The sequence below is a fragment of the Heterocephalus glaber genome, unplaced genomic scaffold (genome assembly GCF_053883595.1).
Source record: "Heterocephalus glaber isolate CG9 unplaced genomic scaffold, H.glaber_assembly_v1.0 deba00000122, whole genome shotgun sequence".
Taxonomy (NCBI): Eukaryota; Metazoa; Chordata; class Mammalia; order Rodentia; family Bathyergidae; genus Heterocephalus; species Heterocephalus glaber.
The window spans coordinates 72,490,597-72,514,862 of record NW_028258138.1 but is presented as its reverse complement, the minus strand read 5'-3'; the positions used below and the strand labels follow the sequence as shown (position 1 = coordinate 72,514,862).

The 24,266-nt window shown below is 40.0% G+C and overlaps 1 protein-coding gene across 5 annotated transcripts in view; it reads right to left on the bottom strand.

Moving 5' to 3' along the window:
- Cd86 (CD86 molecule) overlaps nucleotides 1-23,329 on the bottom strand; it is a 128,538-nt gene extending 105,209 nt beyond the window's left edge. The window contains exon 1 of one of the 5 annotated variants that reach the window (XM_004873593.4): nucleotides 23,169-23,329. In XM_004873593.4, the coding sequence (XP_004873650.2) occupies nucleotides 23,169-23,182 (14 nt within the window). In that variant the 5' untranslated portion in view covers nucleotides 23,183-23,329. Of the gene's footprint in view, nucleotides 1-2,824; nucleotides 3,155-23,168 lie in introns of those variants that run through there. The other 4 variants (XM_087216134.1, XM_087216137.1, XM_021251280.2 and 1 more) reach the window with 4 other exon arrangements.
- Nucleotides 23,330-24,266: the final 937 nt, after the last annotated feature.

Sequence of the window (24,266 nt, the reverse complement as noted above, 5' to 3'; positions counted from 1 at the left end):
AAGGAAGAGACACGTGTGAATGATGCCTCAGTGAGAACATGGACACTTCCTCAAGTCTGGTGCACACAGGAATGCCTGGCTATGGGTATGGCCACCAATCATGAGCTCCCCTTCCCTGGAGATCTCTCAGCAGCCACATCTTCTTCTAGTTCCAGTTGGATCATCTGTCTGACTCAGTTTCCAATTTCTCCTTGGAACAAATCCCCCTTTAGGTCTCCATCTGTGGAGAATTTTCTTACCTAATTTTTGTTTCCTTTTATTAGCTATTCTTGCCCTCACCTGTTTGGGAGCACAGCATTTCCATATGGAAATGAGGAGAGCAGAGTCAAAGTTGCATAGGTACAAAGAAGAAATGCCTGAGCGGATTCATAAGGAGCCAGAGGATGCTTTTACTCAATCTCTGCTATTGCAATAACTAAAGTCTTAAAATTAAGAGTACATTCTCCTCACTGGCCCAGAAGGGGCATAGTATGGTGGGAGCATTTGCTCTTCCTGTCCCCCAACAGCATGTGTTGGGGGACAGGAAGACAAATACCTACTTCTCTTAGCTGTATTTAGAATAAGACCTTTTTTGAGTCAAAGATCATATTGATGGTTATCAAGGCCATTGTTTCTGTTTTGCCAAAAGAAAAAAACAGAACAGAACAAAACAAACACGCCAAAAAGTAAGCGTCACACAAAATCTTTCTGGTGCCTCCCCAGGTCTATGCACATCCACTCAAGGGCTCTGCTTGCCAGGAATGAGGCCCTCAGAACTTACCAAAGGGCAGCCATTCCCATCCTGGCCCCTTTCTTGTTGTCTCAGAACCAGGCTCATGGTCAAAGAGAGAAAAGCCAATGTTGTAAGGGCACAATTTGAAGGACAGTCCCCTTTTCCCATTCTGTGTGTAAGGCTCTATTCCAAGAGCTTGAAATTCCCACAGTACTCATCCTGTGGGTTAAGGTATTTTTTTTGAAAGCCCAAGTTGAAATGAAAATGCTGGCTGGATGGAAGAAATAGGGTTGTTTTTGTTGTTTGCTATTTGCCATTAGGAGTTAAATTTGAGATAATTTATATAAATAGGACATGAATTCAGAAAAGAATCACATCTGTGAATGGAGGAGGATGGATAGGGAGCAGGGTGTGTCCCTTGGTGAGGCCTCAGGGTCTTGATGGAGAGATGCAATGTGCTGAAAACACATTCTTCTTCCTCTACACACACTCAACGTGGAGTCTCTTTCCCAAACTGCAGCCTGAGTGAGTACCAGTGTGTGGTGCAGGGACAACTCTCTATAGGAGAGCAGAGAAGAAGGGCAGAGTCCAGTAAAGGCTCCTGCCCAGCCTATGCGGTTATGCTTCCTCTGCTCCCAAATGCTCCTAGCTATCTGCTTGGCCATGACAGGTACATGGCCAGCACCGGCTGGACTCTGGAAAACTGCAGGAGCCTCTCTGCCACCCGCCTCCCTTGGTTTAGACATGATTTTGCTCTCCTAGATTCTCACAGCCTCAATCTCCTGGCCCAGAGATACCTAACCTCAAACCCTATGTCTATCTGATTTTTGGAACATGGTGTTTGAACCTTGATTTTTCTCCTAAAGAATCACCTTTTCACCTTTCATGTTTTTTCCCTCCCACCTTAGCTCAATTTCATAAAATCCAGTCTTCACCTCTACCCAGGAAGGGACATCCACTATCCAGGGATTATAGTCATCAAAATATCAAACATAAAGACATAGTAACTAATCAGTCAGCATATTTACATAGAATTACCTTCTTTCATCCCAAGCACTGTTGTTAAAATCATGTTAATGACTTTTATTTAACTAGTATGATTTTCCCACTGGGAAAATAGAAGCTTCAAGGGTACAGCTTTCCTTTATGTCTTTTATGCTCCCTATTCAAAATCCAGTGCCTAGGACCCAGTGAGCCCTCAATAAACATCCTGAATACATAAATGAACAAAGATTCATAAAAGCTTCCATTAGACACTAGATATCTCCATAAATAACATTAATGATATATGTAGCAGCAAACAGTACCTATAATATAGAATTGCAAATGTGGATGCATAAATACACTCATTTTAGTCCAGGGCCTTAGTCCCAAGATTGAAGTTATTTGTAAGAGGAGCAGGCCATCTCCTTAATTATAAGTTGAGAGGAGTGGGAAGTTCCCTTGGCCAAAAATTATTTTCACCTGTCTCTCCAAAACCTTGCCTTACTATTAAGGGAGGTGATATTTTAGGCCTATTTGCAAATGCAAATGTGTTCAGAGTGTGGGGAGCATGTTAAACCACTGCCTGGACTCTTTTTGGACCTAAGAATATTTCTTTCCAAATGAGCAAGTGGTCTCTAATGTTGGGATGGGGCAGTTGGGGGGAAGAAATCATAGGAAAAGTTTTCAGAGAAGGAAAGCCAAACAGAAAAGCAGAACTACTGCAGAAAGGCCGTTGATATCACCTCCCTCCTCTAGATTTCCCACTCATACTGGGGCTCAGGCAGGGCCAGCATCCTTGGACAACTTCTGATAGAGCAGGGCTGCAAGGAACCCCCAGCACCCAAAGGCCAAGAGCAGCCACCAACTATTTGGTAAGTGGTATTTTCTATTTCCTGCCTGTCCTGTCTCCCGGTTCTCTCAAGCAGTCATAGGGATCTGACTGGGAGGGCCTCATTTTTGTCATATCCCGCTACCAGCATAGTCTGTGAATTAAGCCTGCTGGTCAAAGGTTTCAAGCATGCACTCTGCCCTCTCTCCTGTCCTTGCTAGCCATCAGCCCCACCTCTGCACATCTGCCCCAGATGCAGCTTCTCTCAGACCAGATTACAGGCTGCATAAAGGACTTACCTGTCACCAGTGCCCATCCACTGCAGCACCCAGAGACCAGACACATAAGCACAGCAGCATTCCCGAGGAACACAGGAGTAAGGGGTTAAGAAGAGATGAAAAGGAGCCTTTGCCAGCTCCCTGAGTCTTCTGACTCCTTGTAAAATGAGAAATAATCTCAGGACTGAGGCTCAAACACAGAAAGGGGAACTGACTAGACTGAAGCAACACCGCAGATGGGGGTTAGTGTTCTTTCATGGTTCCTGATAACTTCTACTGGCAGGTGGGCATTTCCACTGATGAGAATGACTACAAGAGCACCCTTGGACAGTGAGCTAGTGTAAAGCCCTGAGGAAACCCCCAAAGACAGCCCCATCCACAGACATGACAGGCACATTTCCTGGAGGAATTGTAGAGACCCAGGAGTGCAGTCTTTAAAGTCCATAGACACAGAGTTAGCTTTATTCAGCCAGTGTTTTACTGAGGAGCCATGTGCTGGCAATTAGTTGGTCCCACAGGGAGGCAGGAGACAGGTCTCAACTGGAGACAGCAGAGCCTGAATTATTCATTAAGCCCCTCTCCAAGGATACTGCTCGAAGCTAATTCGCCTATACAGCCCTCACTGTCAGAATTTCCTCTGTCCTCACTGTGGGAATTGAGAGAATTTCTTTTACTTTGGTCCACTATTCCGGGAAGTGAGTGGTACTTTTGAGTTGAGGGCAAGTCACAAGCAGAAGTGGGAAAGGTGTGTGAATGCCCAGTAGATTTTTCTAAACCTAGTGCTTCAGATGGGATGAGTGTCATATGCATTCATATACATATATATGTATATTTCTGCCCCAGGCCAGAGGCTCCTTTTTTGGTTCCAACCGAGCACTGCAAAGCCCTCTGCTCAGTGGTGGAGATATGGGTAGGTATGTGCCTCTAAGGCCTGCAACACTGGAGTCCAGAAGGAGGGAGGCAGCCCGAGTGACTGTTCTTCTTGCTTTCTCAGAGGCTGGCTGTGGCCTAAAGGGCTGGAGATATGAGAAAAGTGAGAAAGTGAAAGTTATTTGTTGTTGACTGGGTTGAGCAGGCTTGCCCATGAAAGGTATGTGGTATGGGGAAGGATTGTAGATTAGGAGCCGGTGGTCCCATGTCAAATTGTGGCTTGTTCACTGGACCCTGGACCAGTTATTGACCACCCTGGAGTCTCAGTCTTCCTCCCTATGAACTGTGACTAGTAATAGCTTTCCTGGCTGTGCTGTTGAGAAAGAAAAATGAGTTCTTGTGTGTTAATCATCTGGCACTGAGTCTGCCATGTAGCTGTTCAGTCTTCATGATTACTTTTCTGTTTTCTTTTGAGTCTTGCCCATATCTCATTCTGACCTTGCCACAAAGATCTTCCTCCTGTCACTAAACGGGTGGTGATCGTTCTTCACAAACAGACCTATAAACTTCTTTCCTTCCATCCACAGCTTCTGGAATCCACAGGCTCCTGCCTGGGTCCTGTCTCCCTGGGCCACTTTGCCTTGGCCACTCTGTGTGCATTTCTTGGAAATTTTATCCTTTATTCGGATAGGCTCCAGATGAAAACCTGGAGAGGAAAACCTGGGGTTTTCCTCTGGATTTTACAATCACAGCCTTCTTTTATTTGTTTTTGTTGTTGTTGTTGTTGTTGTTGTTGTTTGTACCGGGGATTGAACTCGGGTCCTTGCACTTGCACAGCAGGCGATGCAACCACTGAGCTAAATCCCCGGCAGCCTTCTTTTATTTGAAAGCATCTATGTGGTTTTCTTATTGTAAGACATGAGATTACCCACCTATCAGAGCACAGGAGAATTCATTCATATTTTACTTAATTTTCCAGGGCTCTGTTTTTCTTTATATTTTGCAGTTAAAATACAAGATAGGCTAAACTGAAAGTGCTGATATCAAAATATTTAAATCGTATTTCCCAAATCAGGAATTCTAGCCACTAGGATTACTTCATTTTTATCTAACATCTCTACTATCATCTAGCATTTTTCTCTTAATTAAAATTTATTTGAAAAGAAATATTTAAGTTAATGCTAAAAATGTAGTAAACAGTATCCTTTGCCATAAATAAAAGATGAGTAAAAATAACACATCACATTGGGTTTGGAAATCACAGAGATCTGTATTCATATCCTGGCTCTACTACAACTACTTCTTACTGTTCCTAGGGAAGTTGACCTCTCTGAATCTTGGATTCCTCATAGAAGACATACTGTAATAAAAAGCTCACAAGCTTGCCATGAGGATTAAATAGGATGACAGAAATATGAGACCTCACATAAATCCTGGAACATAGTAGGTTCTTTTTCTTTTAAATGGTGTTTTCTTGTTTCCCCTTTCCCATATAATTTCTCTCTTCTACTCCAGTTCCTGCTTAGAGCAGCTTCATCCGATGCTGTAACACAGAAGTATGCTAAAGGAAGTGGAGGGGGACAAGTGGTGAGGTGGGCAGCAGAAATATGGGACGATGTGGTGTCAGGGAGTTCTCTGACTCTATGATTGAGAGTTGCTTGGCTGTATGGCATTTCAGAAGCCATCATCCCAGCCTCTCTGCAAGGACCCCTCAATGTCATCTCTGCTAGATGCATGTCTAGTCTTTGCTCTCTCACCTGACATACTGAAAAATGACTACCTTATTTAAAAAGTTAGAAAAACTTTTAAAAATCATTACAAATCTACCACCCCTTACTTCCCAGATGCACAAGTGCCATATAGTTGGTCCTGTCTTGTTCTCTAGGATTATTAGAATATATTCTTGTACTTTTTTATATAAAACTGTCCACATACCTGAAAGCAGATATCATAAACGGTCCCTCAGCTAAATACTCTTGGTGTCTGAGACTGCACCTCCTGTGCACCACCTAGATGTGGTCTCTAGGATCCTAATCCACAGCAGCTCTCCCACCATCACCCTTGTCCCTGAGGGAGTTCACCTACCTCCTAGCAGAAGGGCTGGCAGCAACGGCATGGAACATGCAGCACAGAGATCGCTTTCGTTACTGAGTCAGAGATCGAGTCAACCTTATAACACATACAGGAGGTTGGTGGACCATGTTTCTTTTTTTTTTTTTCTTTACACAAGTCAGCTTGATTCCCCCATACACTGTCTTCTTTGTGTCAGTGTTTAGGGTCACCAGTGTTCAGCCAATCAGAAGACCTGTACCCCATCTATGTCATCAAAGCCAAGGGCTGGACAGAGTGCCATGGTGATGAAAAGGAGATTGAGCAGAATAAAAATCAGGTCCTTGTGGTTGGTGAGGAGGAAGTTGCTGGTAACCTCAGAAAGCTGCTTTCTATGTTGGCCTGCTTCCTCCACTGCTTCATCCCTGAATGTCCTCAGGCCCAGGCTCCAAGGAAAGCAGGGGGAAGGGGTTCTCACAGTGGCTGCAAGAAGATGGAGGGCAGATATTTTCCTGAACACCCAACAGTTGCCTAAGAAATAGTTCTCTGAGGACCACATGTTCAGGATCTATTATGTGTGACAAAGCCAGAAACCTGCAAGCAATTAGAAGCATCCAAATACCTAGCCAAAATTTCCCGTTTCAGCCATATGTTTGTTGCTCTGTATATATGACTTCCTGTGGCCTTAAAGTATTCTAGATGGTGGTGGAAATGTTGGTTCCAATATCGGACAAAGTTGTTTTCAGAAATAATAATGGCAGCATTATTTAGTGAAATGCTCATTAGTGTTTGTTTTCTAAACTTCCTTGACACGGAGATGGGGGAGCCGTTCAGGAGAGAGCCAAAGGTAAAGGCTCCTCTCGACATTTGTGAAAGCTCATGGAAGCAATGTTACAAGGGTCCTGTATTTTTAACTCTTCCTCTTTTTGAGATGTAAGATGAAGGGAGGGCAACAGAGAAGGTTTTGGGTCCTGTGAGTGGTAGAAACCCAAGCTCCCTTCCCTCAGTTCTCTCGGGAAGTGACAGATCATTGCAGGGAGTCAGTGCCTACAGCTCAGGAGGCCAGTCACAGTCCCCACTGTGGCACAGGGACAGGGAGCTGCCAGACTTCACAGGGTCTCAGATAGTGAAAGTACCACTAGCAATAAGCACAGACTAAGGAAAGTGATGATCTCTCATGCAATTGGCTGCAGGGACAGAATTCATACCCTAGGTAGAGTATAATCCAGACTAGGAGAACAGGATGTTACTATAAACAGAATTCCTGAACTGTTCTCAATTTAGAAGTGATGCAGCTCAGGACTGGGTCTTTTTCTAATCCTCAGGCTTGCTGTACAAGCTTGAAGTGGCCATCCACAGTCCCTAGGACTTGACTCTTCCCATTTAATAAAACAATGATGGGTTCATGTAAGACATTCACAATGAATTTGCCTTCTCCTACTGCTATAAAACTTAACTGTGAGAAAATGAGAAAGAAGCCTCAGACTGGGAAAAATATTTGCAAAGCACATTGATAAAGGAGTTGTATCCAAAATATACAGAGAACTCCTAGAACTCAAAGATGGGAAAACAATCCAGTTTTTAAAAGGCCAAATATCTGAACATCTATCTCATCAAAAAGTATACAGGTGGCAAATAATCATATGAAAAAGGTCAACATCATACCACTAGAGAATTATAAATTAAAACAACAATGTGATACCACCACACAGAGAGCAGAATTGCCGAAATCCCAAAATGTGATAATACCAAATGTTGCCAAGGATGTGGAATCACAGGAACTCTCACTCATTGCCGGTAAAGTGCAAAATAATAACACAATTTTGAAAGATGGTTTGGCAGTTTCTTACAAAGCTAGGCATACTTTTACTGTGCTAGCCAGCAATCACATTTTAGGATGTGATGTATTGAGCCAGTTGCGTTAAAAACATATCTGCACAAATACTTACACGCAAATGTTTATAGTAGCTTCATCCATAATTGCCGAAAAGCTGGAAGCAACTAAAATGCCCTTCAATAGGTGAATGGACAAACTGTGTTCATACATAGAGTGGAATATTTTTTAGTAATAAAAAGAAATGAACTATTGAGACATGCTAAAACATGGAGAAAATGTAAAAGTTTATTGCTTAAGGAAAGAAGGCAGTCTGAACATGCTACATACTGTATGATTCCATACTACAATATCTGGAAAAGTCAATATCATGGAGACAGTAAAACAATATCAGTGGTCACCAGGGGTTTAGAGGGAGTTAGGGAGGAATAAGTAGGCAAAACACTGGGGATGTTTAGGGTACTGAAATATTCTGTAGGATACATTAATTGTGATGTTACATTTGTCAAAACCCATAGAACTTTACAACTCTTAGTTAATAATAATGTGTCAATATTGGCTCATTAATCATAACAAATATACCACAATAATGCAAGCTGTAATGATGGGGGAAGTGTATTTCTGGGTAGAGGGTTGATGGGAATTGGTGATAGATTTTTTTGGTAAATCTAAATCTGTTCTAAATATAAAGGCTATTAATTTTTTAAAAACACACATACTAATCACATGCATTTATTCCTGGTAAAGCAACTAAATTAATGATGTGACATTTTAGAGGGGTCCTAGACTCATAGGGGAAAAAATAGCATCAATTTCACAGTCCAAAGGTTCACTTCCCCATGTTGCCCACTGGTAATCAAATGCCATATGTATAATGTTATTGGGAAAAATCTCTACTTTTGTATTTCTGCCCTCTCTTTTGACATTTTATGTGTATTTCTGATACAGAGCCATAGATTTTTATGTTAACTTCTTAGGTAAATTAAAGAAAAGCCCCACTGTTTTCTAAGGGCCAGATCAACTTTTTAAAAAAGGGCTTTCAGTTCCATTTTTCTGGAGGAACATTCTTAGAAATGTAGTGGGTTTCTTTTTTCTTTGAGGGGGGATATGATCTTATTGTACCCTGAGAGCAAATTTTTTATAGTTCAGCATTAGAGATTGAATACTTTTCTTCCCCCAAAGTTTGCAGCTTGGCATTTATATCATGCAAGTGAATCACCAAGATAGCAAGGGACACTCACTCTCACAACTTCTCACGCACACCCTACTCTGGTCCTAGACTGTTTTTTTCTGTATCTCAGGCTACCCTAGGGAATCTTCTTTTATTCACTTTCTCATGATGCATATTCACACCCATCATTCACGCATGTTACTCAATACCTTTTTTTTTTTTTTGGTACCAGGGATCGAACTCCGGTCCTTGCGCTTCCAGGGCAGGCAGCAGAACCACTGAGCTAAATCTCTGGCCCCATTCATGCATGTTAGGAAAGAGGCAACATGTATTATTTCTTAACTTGTATTCTATCAATTTTTGAACCCAGAACTTAGATATAGAGAGACATTTTTGTCTAGATGTCTGCAAGGGAAAAGTCAGAAAAGCTAGGGACACCAACAGGTATTTGGAGAATTCTATCAAGTGAATGCCAAGACTTTGTCTGTGCTTTTTTGTATATTACATGGTGGCCTTATAAAATAAACCTGAACCTCAGCAGCAAAATACATTTATTTATATTGAAGATTGAATTTGCTTATATTAAAATTGACATTGAGGAAAAAAACTGTCAAAAGCACCATAAGGGCCAGTGGAGAATTGGATCACAGGTCAGGATGTGAGACTAAGCCAGAGAAGGACTGCAATGTGGGGGAACTGAGGGACTCATGACTCATGCCATAGATACTGGAGACCAGGATATAGCAGCAAGACCACATCTATAGCATCCCTCCCACTTGCTTGCTTGCTGCATATCCCAACACCTTGTGGAAGGAGCTAGGCCAGGTATCAGGGCTGCATGGAAACTGGTAGTAAGTACAAACTCTAATGACACACGAAGACACCCACTTTTGTGCTTCCCTTTGTCGCTACCCAACTTTGTATCTCAGTAACATTTTCCATCTTTCAGTAAGATCTTAAAATCCACAGATATTATTGCACCATTTAGAATTTCTATTTATAAATCTGTCATCATTCATTCAATAAATGCTTAACCAACCCAGACTGAATACCTTAGACTGGTCCTGCCATCCAAGATGAGCTAAAGAAGAGTAGTCCTGCCCTCTTGGAGCTTGTAGTTGAGTGCAAAAGACCTACACCCATCCAATAAGGTCAAGGGATTGGCCACCAAGGGATTTTCAACATGCACAATTTAATTGAGTATGATGACTTCATGATTAAATACCATGGTACTAAGACTACGAGGTAAGTTCTAACTAGGTTGTATAGGTCACAGCTAAAAAAAGTTTCCCCAGGCTGTCTGGCTCAGGAATAGACTTCTCCTAGAAGTACTGGTTTGCCTTCTCATATTTGAACCTGCATAATCATTACCAGGGATAGGAGAGTGGAGATCTTCAACTTCCTCTCTGATTTCATAATTTTGTATTCTGTCTATTCACTAGTTTACAGGACTTTTGAGAGTTTACACAAAAGATGGCCTATTATGTAACTAACAAAATTAGGTAAAATCTTTCCAAGGCAAGTACAGTATACAGCAGCAAGTATAAAAATTGACTCTAATAAACTACTCTGAGTTAGGAGTAATAAACTTTCTCTGAGTTAGGAGAAATAATAAACTTTCTCTGAGTTAGGAGAAATAGGTAATATTTTAACTGCAAAAATTGCTTGAAGAGTTAAGCTCATATTTTTTTCTTTATGTGCAGAGGAGGACATACCATACATAACAAAACTAACATGTTTTAACAAATGCAGCATATTTCAAATTTAGGGAAGCATGAGATCTGTGAAAGCACCTCATGCAAAATATTTATGTAACGGTATAAATAAGATGTGCACTGCAAAGAAAAGTAAAGTAGATTGGGTCATATAGAACACAGCCAATATGACTAAGCGTGTTTTTAAAAAAAAAAAAAAAAAAAAAAAACCACTGAAATTTTTAAAGCTTCCATTTTACATTAGGGCCTGGGTAAAGGGCACTGCACAGATTTCGTCTCCCAGCTGCATCTTTGTAACCAGAGAATTGTGAACCCTTGAAATGTGCATTCATTCATGTGGATTTGCAGCTTTCCCACTGATGGTGGAGAACCACTGAGGTATAGTTTTTGCAGCTTCTTTCTACTCCCTTTAATGTCTTCATCTGGAAGATTCTAAGCATCCACCACCTGCTACCAGAAGGAAATTTTCCAGGAAAAGAATCTCATTTTTGAAAAGGAACTACATTTGAGATTTACTCAGATCTTATTGTAAGGTTGGAAACAACTGGAAGTGAAGTAAGGCTTGCACTGTTTGGCTCTAGGTTTAATGGAAGTAAGCAGTTAGAATTTTGAAAGACAGCATTTGTAAACCAATTTCATGGATTGGAGACAAATAGTGCATGTGAATTGCACTTTCATTATGCATAGCCTATTTGCATACAAACAAAAGAGGTTATTTTTAAAAGAGGTTTTCTGTGTTTTTGTTTTGGTCCCTTGGGATGACTGTGGCCTTGGCCATTTTTATGACGTGGATGGCACTGTGTGTTTCATCACCCTTTCTTCCACACCACCCACTTCCAACTCACTGGCTGCTAATTTTGGAGTCTTCATCACCCTGTTACAGTAGCCTCCTGGCTGGTTGCCTTTCTCGCCTTTGAAGACTGTCTGATTATGAAACTTCCTTGCTTTAGAGACTTGGTTCTCATTCCTCACCAATTAGTGGTCACACTTCTGAGCAAGACACACAAGACCATTAACAGCGTTTATCCAGTGTTTCCAGTGTTTTTATCATGTAGCCCATACGACTTACCTGCGGGTCCCACTGGGACCACTCACTGTCCCCTGACCCATCTTACCAAGCTGTTCCATCCACCTGGAGTTTATCTTCCTTCTCCACTGCAAGTCCCTGCTCTTCCTCAGGACCCAGACCTTTCCACAGCTGAAGCCTGCCCTTCTACCTCCCTCCTCTCTCACCAGGTTGGTATCTTCTTCATTCCCAAACCACACTATTTATTCTTCTATTGTCACAATTCCCTCACTGTGTTAAAATTTCACTGCTCATATGGCCACAGTGTCCTGAGACCCACAAGAGTGGGGAACATGCTTCATACCCTTTGCATTCTTGGTACTTGGCATGGTAACAGGTTCAGAGTGGGGCTCAGTACGTGTCTACTTATGAAAGTCGGTATTTGTTAACTGATTGCTATAAGGCAGGCACTGTGTAGTATTTTAAAGCACTTTAAGTATTTTAAATGCATTGCTTCATTTAATCTTCACAAAGGAAACAGCTTCAGAGAGGTTATGCAACTTGCCCAGATGACACAGCTAGAGACCTCAAGTATTTAGCAGAGAATAGAATTGAATAGTTTTTAACTTCTAGCTGATAATGCTATGTGACTATTGTTAAAATGTCAGACAGATGTCCATGTACTGTTTTGACATAATGCTGAATGGTTTGGCACTTTTTGAATATACTGCTTCTTACTAATTGTGCAACCTTAAGTAAGTTACTAAAACTCTCGGAACCTCAATTTCCTCATTTTTTTCCCAGTGGGGAAAATGTTATCTAGCCATGTGATATTATATCTAACTTTCTTTTTTTACTCCTGGCAACCACAAACACTTAACAAGCCAGAGAATTCTGGAAACGGAATCTTAGGTCAGCCACTGAATAAAAACTTGAACTTTCCTACTCCCTGCAAGCTAAACTCTCCATCTCCTTCACATTCCCACCATCTCCACTGAGCCGTCCGTCAAGCTCTCCAGTCTTTTCCTGTTCACTTTCTTACAACCCTCAGGCCCAGATCTCACAGAGAGAGGGTAAATGACCTTTGCTGTAGGATCTGGCGTCTTTAGGGCAATGGGCTGGCTGGGTGTAGACTTGCACAATATCATACATGGACCCCCGGCACTCGCCTGCCTAGTTCATTGCTTGTTCCTTCTGACCTCTGCTGTCTTATTTTCTAGGTCTCAGCCCTTAGACTCAGGTGCCTGCAAGGTCTGAGCAGGTCATAAAAATGAGTGTGACCAGCCACCTGGGAGGGGCCCTAATTCCTCACTGGAAGTTGGGGAGCCCATGTGCCCACTGTAGCTTTTTAAAATATTGGCAACTAATTAGGATTATGTCTTCTGTTTTTGTTACTTTGACTAATCTCTGTCTGTGGGCCATTTTTAATCCACCAGCCTTTAATTTTCAATCTCTGCTTCAGATTTTGTTCCTGCCCACTATCACTGGCCCATTCCCTTGCTCTTGTTTGTGTCACTTAGTTGCCAGAGCTTGCTTTGTGTTTGTTGTTTTGTTTGTTTGAGATAGGGTCTCGCTATTCCAGGCCGGCCCCGAACCTTCTGTATAGCCCAGGCTGCCCTCCAACTTCACCGATCCTTCTGCCTTAGCCTGAGTACTAGAATTACAGGCCTGTGCCCCAGAGCTTGCTTTGGACCTTGACTCAACACAACTCTCTTCAAGTTCAAATATTTGTATCCACATATCTTCCTAGATGCAAGAAGTATCTTTTCATCCACTGATCTCACATAACATATAGTAGCATTGCAGGTCAGAGCTTGGGTTTGGAAAGAGATCAGAGTTTGGAATACTGGTCTGTTACCAGCTATGTGATGGGCAAGATTCAGTTTTCACTTGTGTAAAAACAGGCATAATAATAATACCTACATCCTGCAGTTGTGAGGATTAAATGAGGTAATATGTGGTATAATATTGTGTACCATAATTTCTGCCAGATGGTAGGAAATGTCGGCTATGGTGATACTTCCTGTAGCTTCTATACAGGGTATCTGTCCGGTCATCTTCATTTTTCTCAACATTAAATAAAATTTCACTGAATAATTTCACAAATAGTCTCAGCTCCCTCTTTTCTAGCTCTGACTCACAATGGCTTGGGCCCCAAATATAATACATTCCAAAATCACTCCATCCACAATCACCCCACTCTTCTCAGAGCCTGTTGCACTGACAGAGGCCAAGGTGAAAACTGGTGGCCTAGGCCAAACCAGCCCTTTCCAGACACTAGGTGATTATGAAAACATCAAAGAATTTCACAGATAAGTTTATTTTTCTGACTTCTCTGGACACATAAGGCTAAGCTGTCCTGGTTCGTCACCTCACACGCAGGACAGCAGTGAGGTGACCTACAGCACTCCCGGGTTGGGGTGTGGGGGCCGCAAGTGCTGCTTCCACCATTCATAGGTCATGGGCCTAGACAGAAACCACAGGCTGCTTGTGCTACTCACTTCCGACCCTTGAGGTTCTATGTTGGTTGCTCCTGGTTTAAGGGCTGTACTTTATCACCGGATTCCTTCTTAACTTGATTTCATCCAGCTGGGCGGGATGATGTAAGCTCACTGGAGACCTAGCAATTCCTGCCAAATACCTCTGTCTCCACAATTCCATCAATCTGGAGTTCACCACTCTACCTATTTTGACATATTTGCTTATTATCTCATTTCTATGCATTATTTTCTTTACAATTTCATTGTCTTATGTTATCTTCTGTTATTAAAAAGTCACTTTCAACTTTTTTACTTAACTATCCATCTATTAAAATTTAAATTAATTCTTATCTTTCATTACATTAAATAATCCTGTAATAAGCATTTTTGTGCACAATTCTCTTTCTGTCTCTTTTTATTTGATTAGCCAGACCCCTACAGGTGAAATTACTACAGCAAATGTATAAATATTTTCTATAATAAGGGAAACTGGTAGTTTATACATCTTTTAGAATTAGAAGTACAAATGTGACTAATATGCAAAATGGTTTTTACAAATTAGAAGCAGACATAAATGTTTGAAGTTCAAGAGGCTAAAAAGCAAAATTTCATAGACAATTTCATGAAGACACTCACATGGTTACCAATTTATAGGGTAGGATTTTATTTTAATGGTTTTTGGTATCCTACCTTACGTAAAAATACAGTTTAGGTGGCTTTGTTGTTTGACTTTCACCTTACTCAATGCACCAGGCTTGCCCTTTTCTTTTCTTTTTTTCCCATTAAGTTTATTGGTACATTTTAGGTATACAATACAGTTACAATTCATCACTGGGATCTTGTACCTTTACATGATGTATCTTGGTTCTTATCCCCATTCTCCTGTGCCCACCCCCTCCACCCTTCCCTATTTACAAAGACTTTGTTTCCATTTTTTTCCTTTTTTCATATTTTTTCTTTTCCCTTCCTTCCTTTCCCCTACCCCTCCTACTTCCCCTACTCCTTTAGACCTTTTCTTCCTATTTCACAATATCAATTATATATTTTGATCCTTATTTACACTTAGTTTTTCACACCAGAGAAACTATTTGGTATTTACACATGTGTCTTATTTATTTCACGTAAGAGAATGCCTTCAGTGTGCATTCACTTAGCTATAAATGTCTCTAGTTTCTCATTCTTTATGGCTGAGTATTACTCCATTTTACAAAAAAACCCCAAACAAACACATCTTCTTTATCCAGTCTCCAGTTGATGGGCAATTGGGCTGTTTCCAAGTTTTAGCTATTACAAACTGTGGCCTGCCCTTTTCTTTTCTATAGTTACCTGAACTATAGCAACTTGTAGGTTACAAGAAGATTTCATTTGCTAGAACCCATCAGAAATCCAAGACTTGATTTAAAATGCAGAAAATAATAGATTTTAAAGAAATGAATGTGAGTCCTAAAATGTTTTATTTCCACAGAAAATTACATCCATTGTAGTTTTTTGTTTTTGTTTTTTTGCAGTACTAGGGATTCAACCTAGAGCCTTGCAAGTGCTCTATCACTGAGGTACACCTTTGATTCTGTTTTAAAATTTTATTTTGAGACTGGGTCTTGCTCGATTGTGCAGGCTGACCTCAAACTTGTGATTCTCCTGACCGGGCCTTCTGAGTAGTTGGGCCTAGATGTCCCCGTGAAGCCTCATGTAATCACAGTCAGTGGCTTTTGAAAGGTGATTGGATTATGGGGGATAAGGGGGCTATGCCTGTTGCTGTTAGTAGGTGGTGTCTGGTCAGAAGCAGGGTTCACTGAGGTGTGGCCTGGAGGGCTCTAACTCCTTGATCTCTCTGCTTTCCTACTCCTGTAACGTGAGTCCTCTGCCAGACCCCTCTGCCACGCCACCCTGCCTTGGAGCCAGCTGACCATCGACTAAAACCTCTACAAACTGTGAGCCACAATAAATCTTTCCTCTTTTAAATTGTGAGTGTTGGGAATTCTGTTCCAGTAATGAGGAAGTAACTGAGACACTGGGATTGTAGCTGTGTGCTACCATGTCTTGTCCATCACAAATTCGTATAACTTTCATGGCATTGGTAAATAGCTTCATTTCACAGAGGAGAACACTGAAATCCAGGGTGTTACATAGTTTCCCCAAGTCAATACCACTGGTACATTAGTAGAGAACTATGTATTAACTGCTTATTGTTTGATAATTCATCCCGACTGACTCAAAACCTTGGCATTATCTAAGACACCCTACTGCCTATACACAATGGAAAACAGCTATCATTGAGCTCCTGTGAAAACTTGTACAGTCCACTGCTATAAAATAACATATCATGTTTGATATATTTACCACTAAAATGAGTTTCTTGAGGACAGATACCATATTTACTTATCTTTGGTGTCTTTCTAATGTGTAATATAGGGCCTAGAACAAAGACACTGAATAAACAGGAGAGGGAAAAAAACCCACTGAAAACAGAGAAATAGGGAGGGATCAAAATGGGGGTGAGCCTTTTAAGACTTTTCATGTATAGGAATAAATTGCTTTCCAGAAAGTTTATACCAATTCATATTCCCATGACCAGTAGCATATGAAACACCCCTTATCATACACTCATTAGTATCAATACCCCTACTAACCCTCAAAAGCCACAATTGTTAATTTGATAAATGAAGATAATCTTGTTGGTGTTTGAATTGGCATGCCATTAGTATTTTATGAAAATGAGCATTTTGAATTTTTAAATTGTTTTTTATAACATTTATTTGAAAATAATTATAAACTCTATCTTGGCATGTGTGTAGTTCTAGGAAATTCTATGTAAGTTCATCTAATGACTCCCATTACTGAGATACAGAACTATGTCATCCCCACAGGCCTGACTCCTGCTGTCTGTCCCCTTGTAGCCACACAGCCCCGCTCTTCCCACCACCCCTCACCATGCCAATGGCTAATCTGTCTCTCTCACTGTGATTTTGCCACTTCAACAATGTCATGTAAATGGACTCAAGCACTATGTAGCCTTTTGGGATTGGTATTTTCACTTAGCATAATTCCTTGGAGATTTATCCAAGTTTCTGTGTACATAAATAATTCTTTCCCTTTAATCACTGGGTATTATTCCCTGGTATGTATGTGCCATAGTTTGGTTGATTATTCACAATGCAAGACATTTGTTTTTCAGTGTTTGATTATTATAAATGAAGCTGGTATAAGTATTCATGTACAAGTTCTTTTGTCAATATGGGCTTTGGTTTCTCTTGGGAAATACTCAAGAATGCAATTGTAAGGTCACATGGTAAGCGCATGTTTACTTTTTGTAAGAAACTGCCAAACTGCTTTCTACAGTGATTGTAGCGTTTCACACTCCCAAAAGCAATGCACGCACGATCCTGCTTCTCTGCATACTGCCAGCAATGGTGTTACAACTATCTTTATTGCTTTAACCATGATGATTGATAATGATTATTTCCATAACCATTAATAGTGTTGAACATCTTTTCAAGTGGTCATTTGGCATGTGTATATCCTCTTTGGGAAAATACCTTTTTGTATCTTTTACCCAATTTTCTAATTGGACTGTTTTATTGTTTAATCTGATAAATGAAAATATCTCATTGGTGTCTGAATTCGCATTTCTTTAGTATTTGGTGAGAATGAACATTTTTGTCATTTATATTTCCTTTTTTAAACATCAAGGAATGATTAAATACATTGAATTTCTTTTGTCATTTCATAATTATTTCTCTTTCCAATCAGGCTACAAAAATAACATATCAGTTATTTCATCAGTATTCTCCACAATTTCTTTAGTGGATTGAAAACAATTTTAAAATAGGTGTTATGATCCAGGTTTACTTTTGGGTAGTTGTTTTTCAGATTTATCCAGTTTTACCAGTGTCTGGCTGACACAGACTTATTGACTTACTTACCTAACCATTCCTTTTTGTTAGATCTTTTGTACAATTAAATCTGATTACTTTGATTCCCAATAATATAGAGCTGTGATATTTAGGTAGTTTAGCCTATATTTCCCTGACAGTACAGAAGCAAATTTTAGATTTATTTTGACTCAAAGCTTTCTAAGAAAATGCTTTAATACTTCTCTACTCTAATTCAACGGTGTTCTTTTCTGCTTAATGATATAAATTATAAGTAACTTGTGAAATGCTACTTGGCTTGTTTTTCTCTTTATATCACCAAATTTACCAGTGGCTTCAGCTCTGAGAATCCTCAAGCAACAACTTTTGTCAGCAACACAGAGTGGAGACTGTGTCCACAGCAAAAATTCAACATGTCAAATGACAGCTGCAAAAGTCCTTCTGTTCCTGAAACCCTTTCCAAATCAGTTTCGGGGGAAAGAGAAGTATTGACTTTTCTCTCATTTGCTTTGGCATTACAGAAGAGGAGGAAAAACTTCAGGTCTGGTCAACCTGACTCTAGGTCATTTCCATGTGGCTGTTATTGAACAGCAGAGGCTCCAGTGAATGAAACCATTTTGTCACCAAATTTTTCACATGAGTGGTTTCTCTGGGCTGCCTCCATATTCTCAACTTGTTGAAGCTCACTCCTTTTATACAACTACAAGGGCTTTAAAGGTCACTGAGTACTTCTGGACTGACATTTTCGTCATTCTCCTACTTCACCTTTCTGCTGAATTTGACACTGTGAGTACCTTCTGCTTTGTGAAATATTTTTGTCTTCTAAAGTGACCTAATCCTTGATTTCCCTACCATCTGTCTGATACACTAGTCACAGTTTCTCTGGCTGTACACACTCTTACCAAGTGTATTCATTTGCTAGCAATGTACTACCAACTGAGTGGCTTAAGCAATAGAATTTTTTCCTATAAGATACAAGTACCCAGTGCACGTATCAAGCATGTTGCCTCCTTTTGAGGGCTGTAGTTAGGGACCTGATCTGTTCCAAATCTCTTTCCTTGGCTACCAAATGTCATCTTGTCTTCCTTCCATGTGCTTCTTTCTCCAAATTTCCACTTGTATTAGGGCCCACCTGAGGGATCTCATGATAACTCGATTATCTCTGTAAAGATTCTGCTTCCAAATATGGTAACTTTTTGAGGTCCTGGAGCTTAAAATTTCAACATATGAATGGGGAGGAGGTTACAATTCAACCCTTAACAGACAGTCATTTAGAGTCACCTTTTATGTCATATCTCAGACGTTCAGTGCAGATTTTTGGTAAATATGCTTTGTCTTTCTGTGGACATGTCCTCTTCTTACATCTCTCTTGTCCCTTGGTTTCCATTTTTCTCCTGGTTTCTTCCAAACTCTCTAGCCCCTCTTTGACATCTATTGTAGACTCTTGTTCCTCTTCTCCCTCCTTATCTGCCAAGGTTTTCCATGTCTCATTCACCATTTCACAATCCACCATCATCCTGTCTCCCTGATAAACTCACCCACACAAGAATTTCAACTATCAGCTATACTTATGTCCACCCCGACCATGCCTCTTCCTTAAGATTTGCAGCTGAGCCCTTATTGCTTTTGCTGTCTTCCACTACCATGAACTGGTGCCCCTCTGCCATGCGCCACCCTTCCCTGGAGCCAGCTGATTATGGACTGAAACCCCTACAAACTGTGAGCTAGATAAACCTTTTCCCCGAAAAAAAAAAAAAAAAAAAGATTTGCAGCTGATTATCTACTGTTTACTTGAACATCTCCAACCAGGTGCTCCACAGACATCTCCAATTCAACATGTGAGTCAATGAACTCATCATCTGTCCTCTCTCCTTTTGTCCAAACCTGCTCCACTTCCTAAGTCCCCTATTTTGTGAAGGATGCCACTTAAATCTCTCTTCCTTCCCTAATTTCCATGTATCAAAAGTCTGTCACTTGTGCTGCTTAAATGTCTGTTAAATGCATCCTGTCCTCTCTGATTGCCACCATAACTGGCCTCTGAGTCATCTCTCTCTTGTACTAACTTTTGCTCCAGACTTTGTCTAATTTGGCCTTCATCCCCCTTTAAGTCCTCTTTTCCAGTACTTGGTTCCATTTTGATCAGAGTCACTCCCTGGGGGCTGGCCTTGTCCTTGAGTCCTGCCTGTTTCAGGTCAGCCCTCTAGGATCCCAGCCTGGAGTTGTCCTGGCTGCCTCAGAGGACACTGAACACTTCTGCCGAAACGAAACAACCTTTCTGCATTCTAGTCCTAGAAATCCCATTAAGTAGTTGTATAATCTTGAATCACTTCTCCTCTGTTTCTTAATCTTAATAGTAATTAAAAAACTAATAATAATTACTGAATATTCAATAGAACAATGTTTTAAGCAGTTTAGATGGGTTATCACATTAAAACCTGACAACTACTATGTGACATATCACTATCAACCCCATTTTTACAAAAACAAAAACAAAAAAATTTTAAAAAATTGAATTGACTGATTAAGCAGAAGGACTACAAGTTCAAGACAGCCTTGGCAAGTTAGCAATTTAGCAAGACCCTATCTCAAAATAACGAATAAAAAGGCCTGAGGCTATAGCTCAATGTGAAACCCTGGGTTCAATCGCCAGTACTGGAGGTGGGGGACTGCTATTGGGACTGAGTTATGAGTGAGATGTATGTATTTCAAAGACAAATCTAAACATGAAAACACTTAAATATTAAGGGCTAAAACCATAACATGGAATCCCATAAATTATAAGTAAACACACCCCAGTAAACAGTTCTATGAAAGGCAGCATAGCTATTGGTTTCTTCTTTTAAAATGTCTAGTTTTATTTTTCCACCTTCAGGCATGATTCAAGTTCAAAAACACAGTAGAAAATAAAAGTCACCCATATTTTTATTAACATTGTGTTCACACATGTATCATATATAAAAGTGGTAGCACTGTATATTCTGCCTTTTTCCTTGTTAGGCTAAACACATTATGAATAGATCTATAACAGAATTCTTAATAATTGGATGATATTTCATTAGGATGATCCATAATTAACTAATACCTTATTTTTAGACATTTAAACTATTTCTAAGATTTTTCCATTAGAAACAATGTCAAGAAAAAGATCCATGTCACTAAAATTTTACAGACATATATTATTAAATTCCTAGGATAAATTCATTAAAGGCAAACTGTTTGGTTAAAGGATATATACATTTGAAGGGCTCTAGCTATGTTTCACCAGATCATTGTCCAGAAAGATTACATCATCATCGGTGGACAATAAGGATTCCTCTCTTCTTAGTAACATGGAGGATTCTTGCCTGCTTTTTAAATTTAATATTTGCCACTTAGAGAAAAAAATGAAACTTCATTGTTTTAATTTGCATTTATTTTATTCTGATAAGACTTAACATTGTTAGTATTTATCGGTTCATAATCAATTTTCAGGCACTGAAACAAAGAGAATCTTAATAAGAACAATGAAAGCAATGGTCTTTGATTCTATAAATGTGCAGGTAGTGCCAGCATAATTCAGTAGTATCACCTCTATGGCAGTTCCACAAAAATTATAAATTCTGATTGATATACATATATATATATATATATATATATCAAAGATAGATAGATAGATTTAAAAATTCCACTGGAGAGAAAAGGAATCTTTATCTGGAAATTAAAGCAGCAAAGCTATTTCTCAAACCAGCAAGTGCTTGGTAGGAGAGTTTGACTTTTAAAGAACAATACTAATAACAAATCATGGCCAACTACAGCCCTGCCTTACAAAAGAAGAGCGAGCGGGTGTGACTTCCCCCAGGAAGTTCTTGCCCTGGGAACTTGCCACAACAGGAAGGAATCTTGTGCTTAGAAAAGCAAAGAAAGATTTTAGTTCTACCCTTTTTGAGCAGCGTGACCTTCGGTGAGTTACTTAGCTCCTTTAAGCCACTGTCAGCTCATCTGTAAAGCAGCACGATAATAATGACTGTTGGAAAACCATTCTGACAATTAAAATTCAGTGAAAATAACGCTAGTAAAGTACACATAGCACATCACGCATGTTCAATTAACAAGAGCTAATTGAATTACTCTTCCTAGTTCCACTACCTTACCCTACTCAGAATCTCCCACAGCCTGTTTGTGACTCATTATCTGAGTTTTTTATTTTCTCCTTTCTCCTATACAGTCATTCTTTGGTATTCCTGGGGAAGTGGCTCCAGGACTCTGAAGAGCTGATTCTTGGATGCTTAAATCCCTTATATGAAATGGCATAGCATTTGCATATATCTATGTACATTCTCCCATATACTTTCCATCATCACTAGAATACTTACAATATCTAATAAAATGTAAATACTATGTAAATAGGTGTTACAATGTATTGTCTAGGGAATAATGACAAGGAAAAAAAAGTTGTACATGTTCAATATTGACACAACCATTGTAGGGCTAACTACATCTTTCATCTTCAGTTGGTTGAATCCAACTTGGATGAGGAGCCCTTGGATACAAAGGACTAACTGTGCCCCTCTTCTTCCTTTTCTTGGACCTCTCACCTTTGCTTCTCTGATTCCTCCACTTTTAGGCCAAACTGCCTCTGAAGTACTAAAACCTTTTCCTCCTGTCATTTGTCAAATTTTGCCCAGTTATTTAAAAATTCCCTCATTCCTTAATGCAAAATAGGAAGAAAAGGTCCAAAGGGGTAGGGGTAGTGGGAGGGACAGGGAAAAGGAAAGAAGGGAAAGGAAAAATGATGAGAAATGGAAAAAATGGAAATAAAGTCTTTGTAAATAGGGAAGGGTGGAGGGCGTGAAGGGAGGGCTAGGAATGGGGAAAAAATAAGAACCAAGATGCATTATGTAAAGGTACAATTCCCAATGAGAAATGTAATTGTGTTGTATACCTAAAATGTACCAATAAAAGAATTTAACAACAAAAAAAATTTCCTCATTCCTAATTTAAAAATCAATATTCAATATTCAATATTCAAACAAGTGTACAAAGCCCAAACTAACCACTTCAAAAAAAACCACCTGCCAATAAATTGATTTTGGCACCTCAAATAATTCCCACCTTCCTGGGGCAAAGGTGGGGGGGAGAGAACAGAGATGAGAAAGCAAGTTCCTCCCTCCAGGAGCAACAGAATCAGCCTAGAGTGTGTGCCCCAAGGAGGGACTGCCTTCTGGCTTCAGCTGCAGTTAGTTTCCCATTACAAATTCTTCTCCCCGACAGGAGTTCTCACTTTCGGCTTTTTAACAGACAGACATATCTTTAGTGTCCTCAACCTCAGCCTCCCACTGAGGTCCCATCCCAGAACAGACTTGCAAAGAGGCAAGAGCAGATCACTCACCATTCTGGACCCATCTCCGTGGCTTCTGCTGCTGCCAGGAAAGGAGCCCGCTGGTCCTCTGGTTCCTACTGCCCAGTCTGAATTAGCCAGGGAGGAGCGAGCCCTCAGCGCTCTAGCCTTTCCTTCACAGTCATCCACACGCTGTGCACTTTCTTTAAGAGGAGTTGTTCCTCTTTTCACTCAGGACTTTGCCCACACTTGAGGAAGATTATTTAACCCTTTTTTTGCTTTTCAAAATGACCTAGGTCTACGCATATTTTTAAAATAACAAGTGGGGGCTTGACTTCTGGACATGTTGTTAAGGTGAGACTAAAAATCCTCTTTTGAAGATCCCTCACAAAACCTAGAAAATGAAACAATTAAATAGAGAAAAAAAATCTCCGTAGCTACAAGATAGAAGAAGAGAACTTACAGATTTTGTTAAGTCAATATGAAGTGTGATTTTATTATGGGTGTGGACCCAGTGCGAGTAGGCTCCCCAGTCAACTTTCACCGCCAAGATGGTGGAGGATTCCTTGGGCCTGGAGTAGGAAGAGTCCTCTGGAGTGGCCACACAGCCCGGAAGGACGAACAGATTGTTTTCCCCAGCTCACCCCTACCACAGCCAAAAGTCGTCTTGATGAAGGACAGCATTCTGAAAAAGAAGCCTGGGAAAAAGCAGCATTAAAAAATTAATAGATGAACCTGAGGAACACAAAAGTTGTCAAGCAGAAACTATATTGGAAGAATGCTGAGCTTTAAAGTCAGTTAGACATGTAGACATAAGATTGAATAATTGTTGCAAATTAGTTTAAGAATGCTAAGAAAACAGTTATTAGTGATAAGTTATCCAAATTATTTTAATAAAGTTGAAAAATAACATGATATATACACTAAGCCACAGGGATGCAAAATCAAAAAATTATTAATTTTCAAATGAAAATATAGAGCAGTTATTTTTGCGTCAACTCTGATGATTTCATCTATATTTGAACATATTTTTTAAAAATATAAAGATAGAACTAGAGATATAGATCCACTATCTAACATAAGCCCTGGGTTCAATCCCAGCACTAAAAGAAAGAAAAATAAAGGTGAAAGTAGCAAAATGCAATTAAA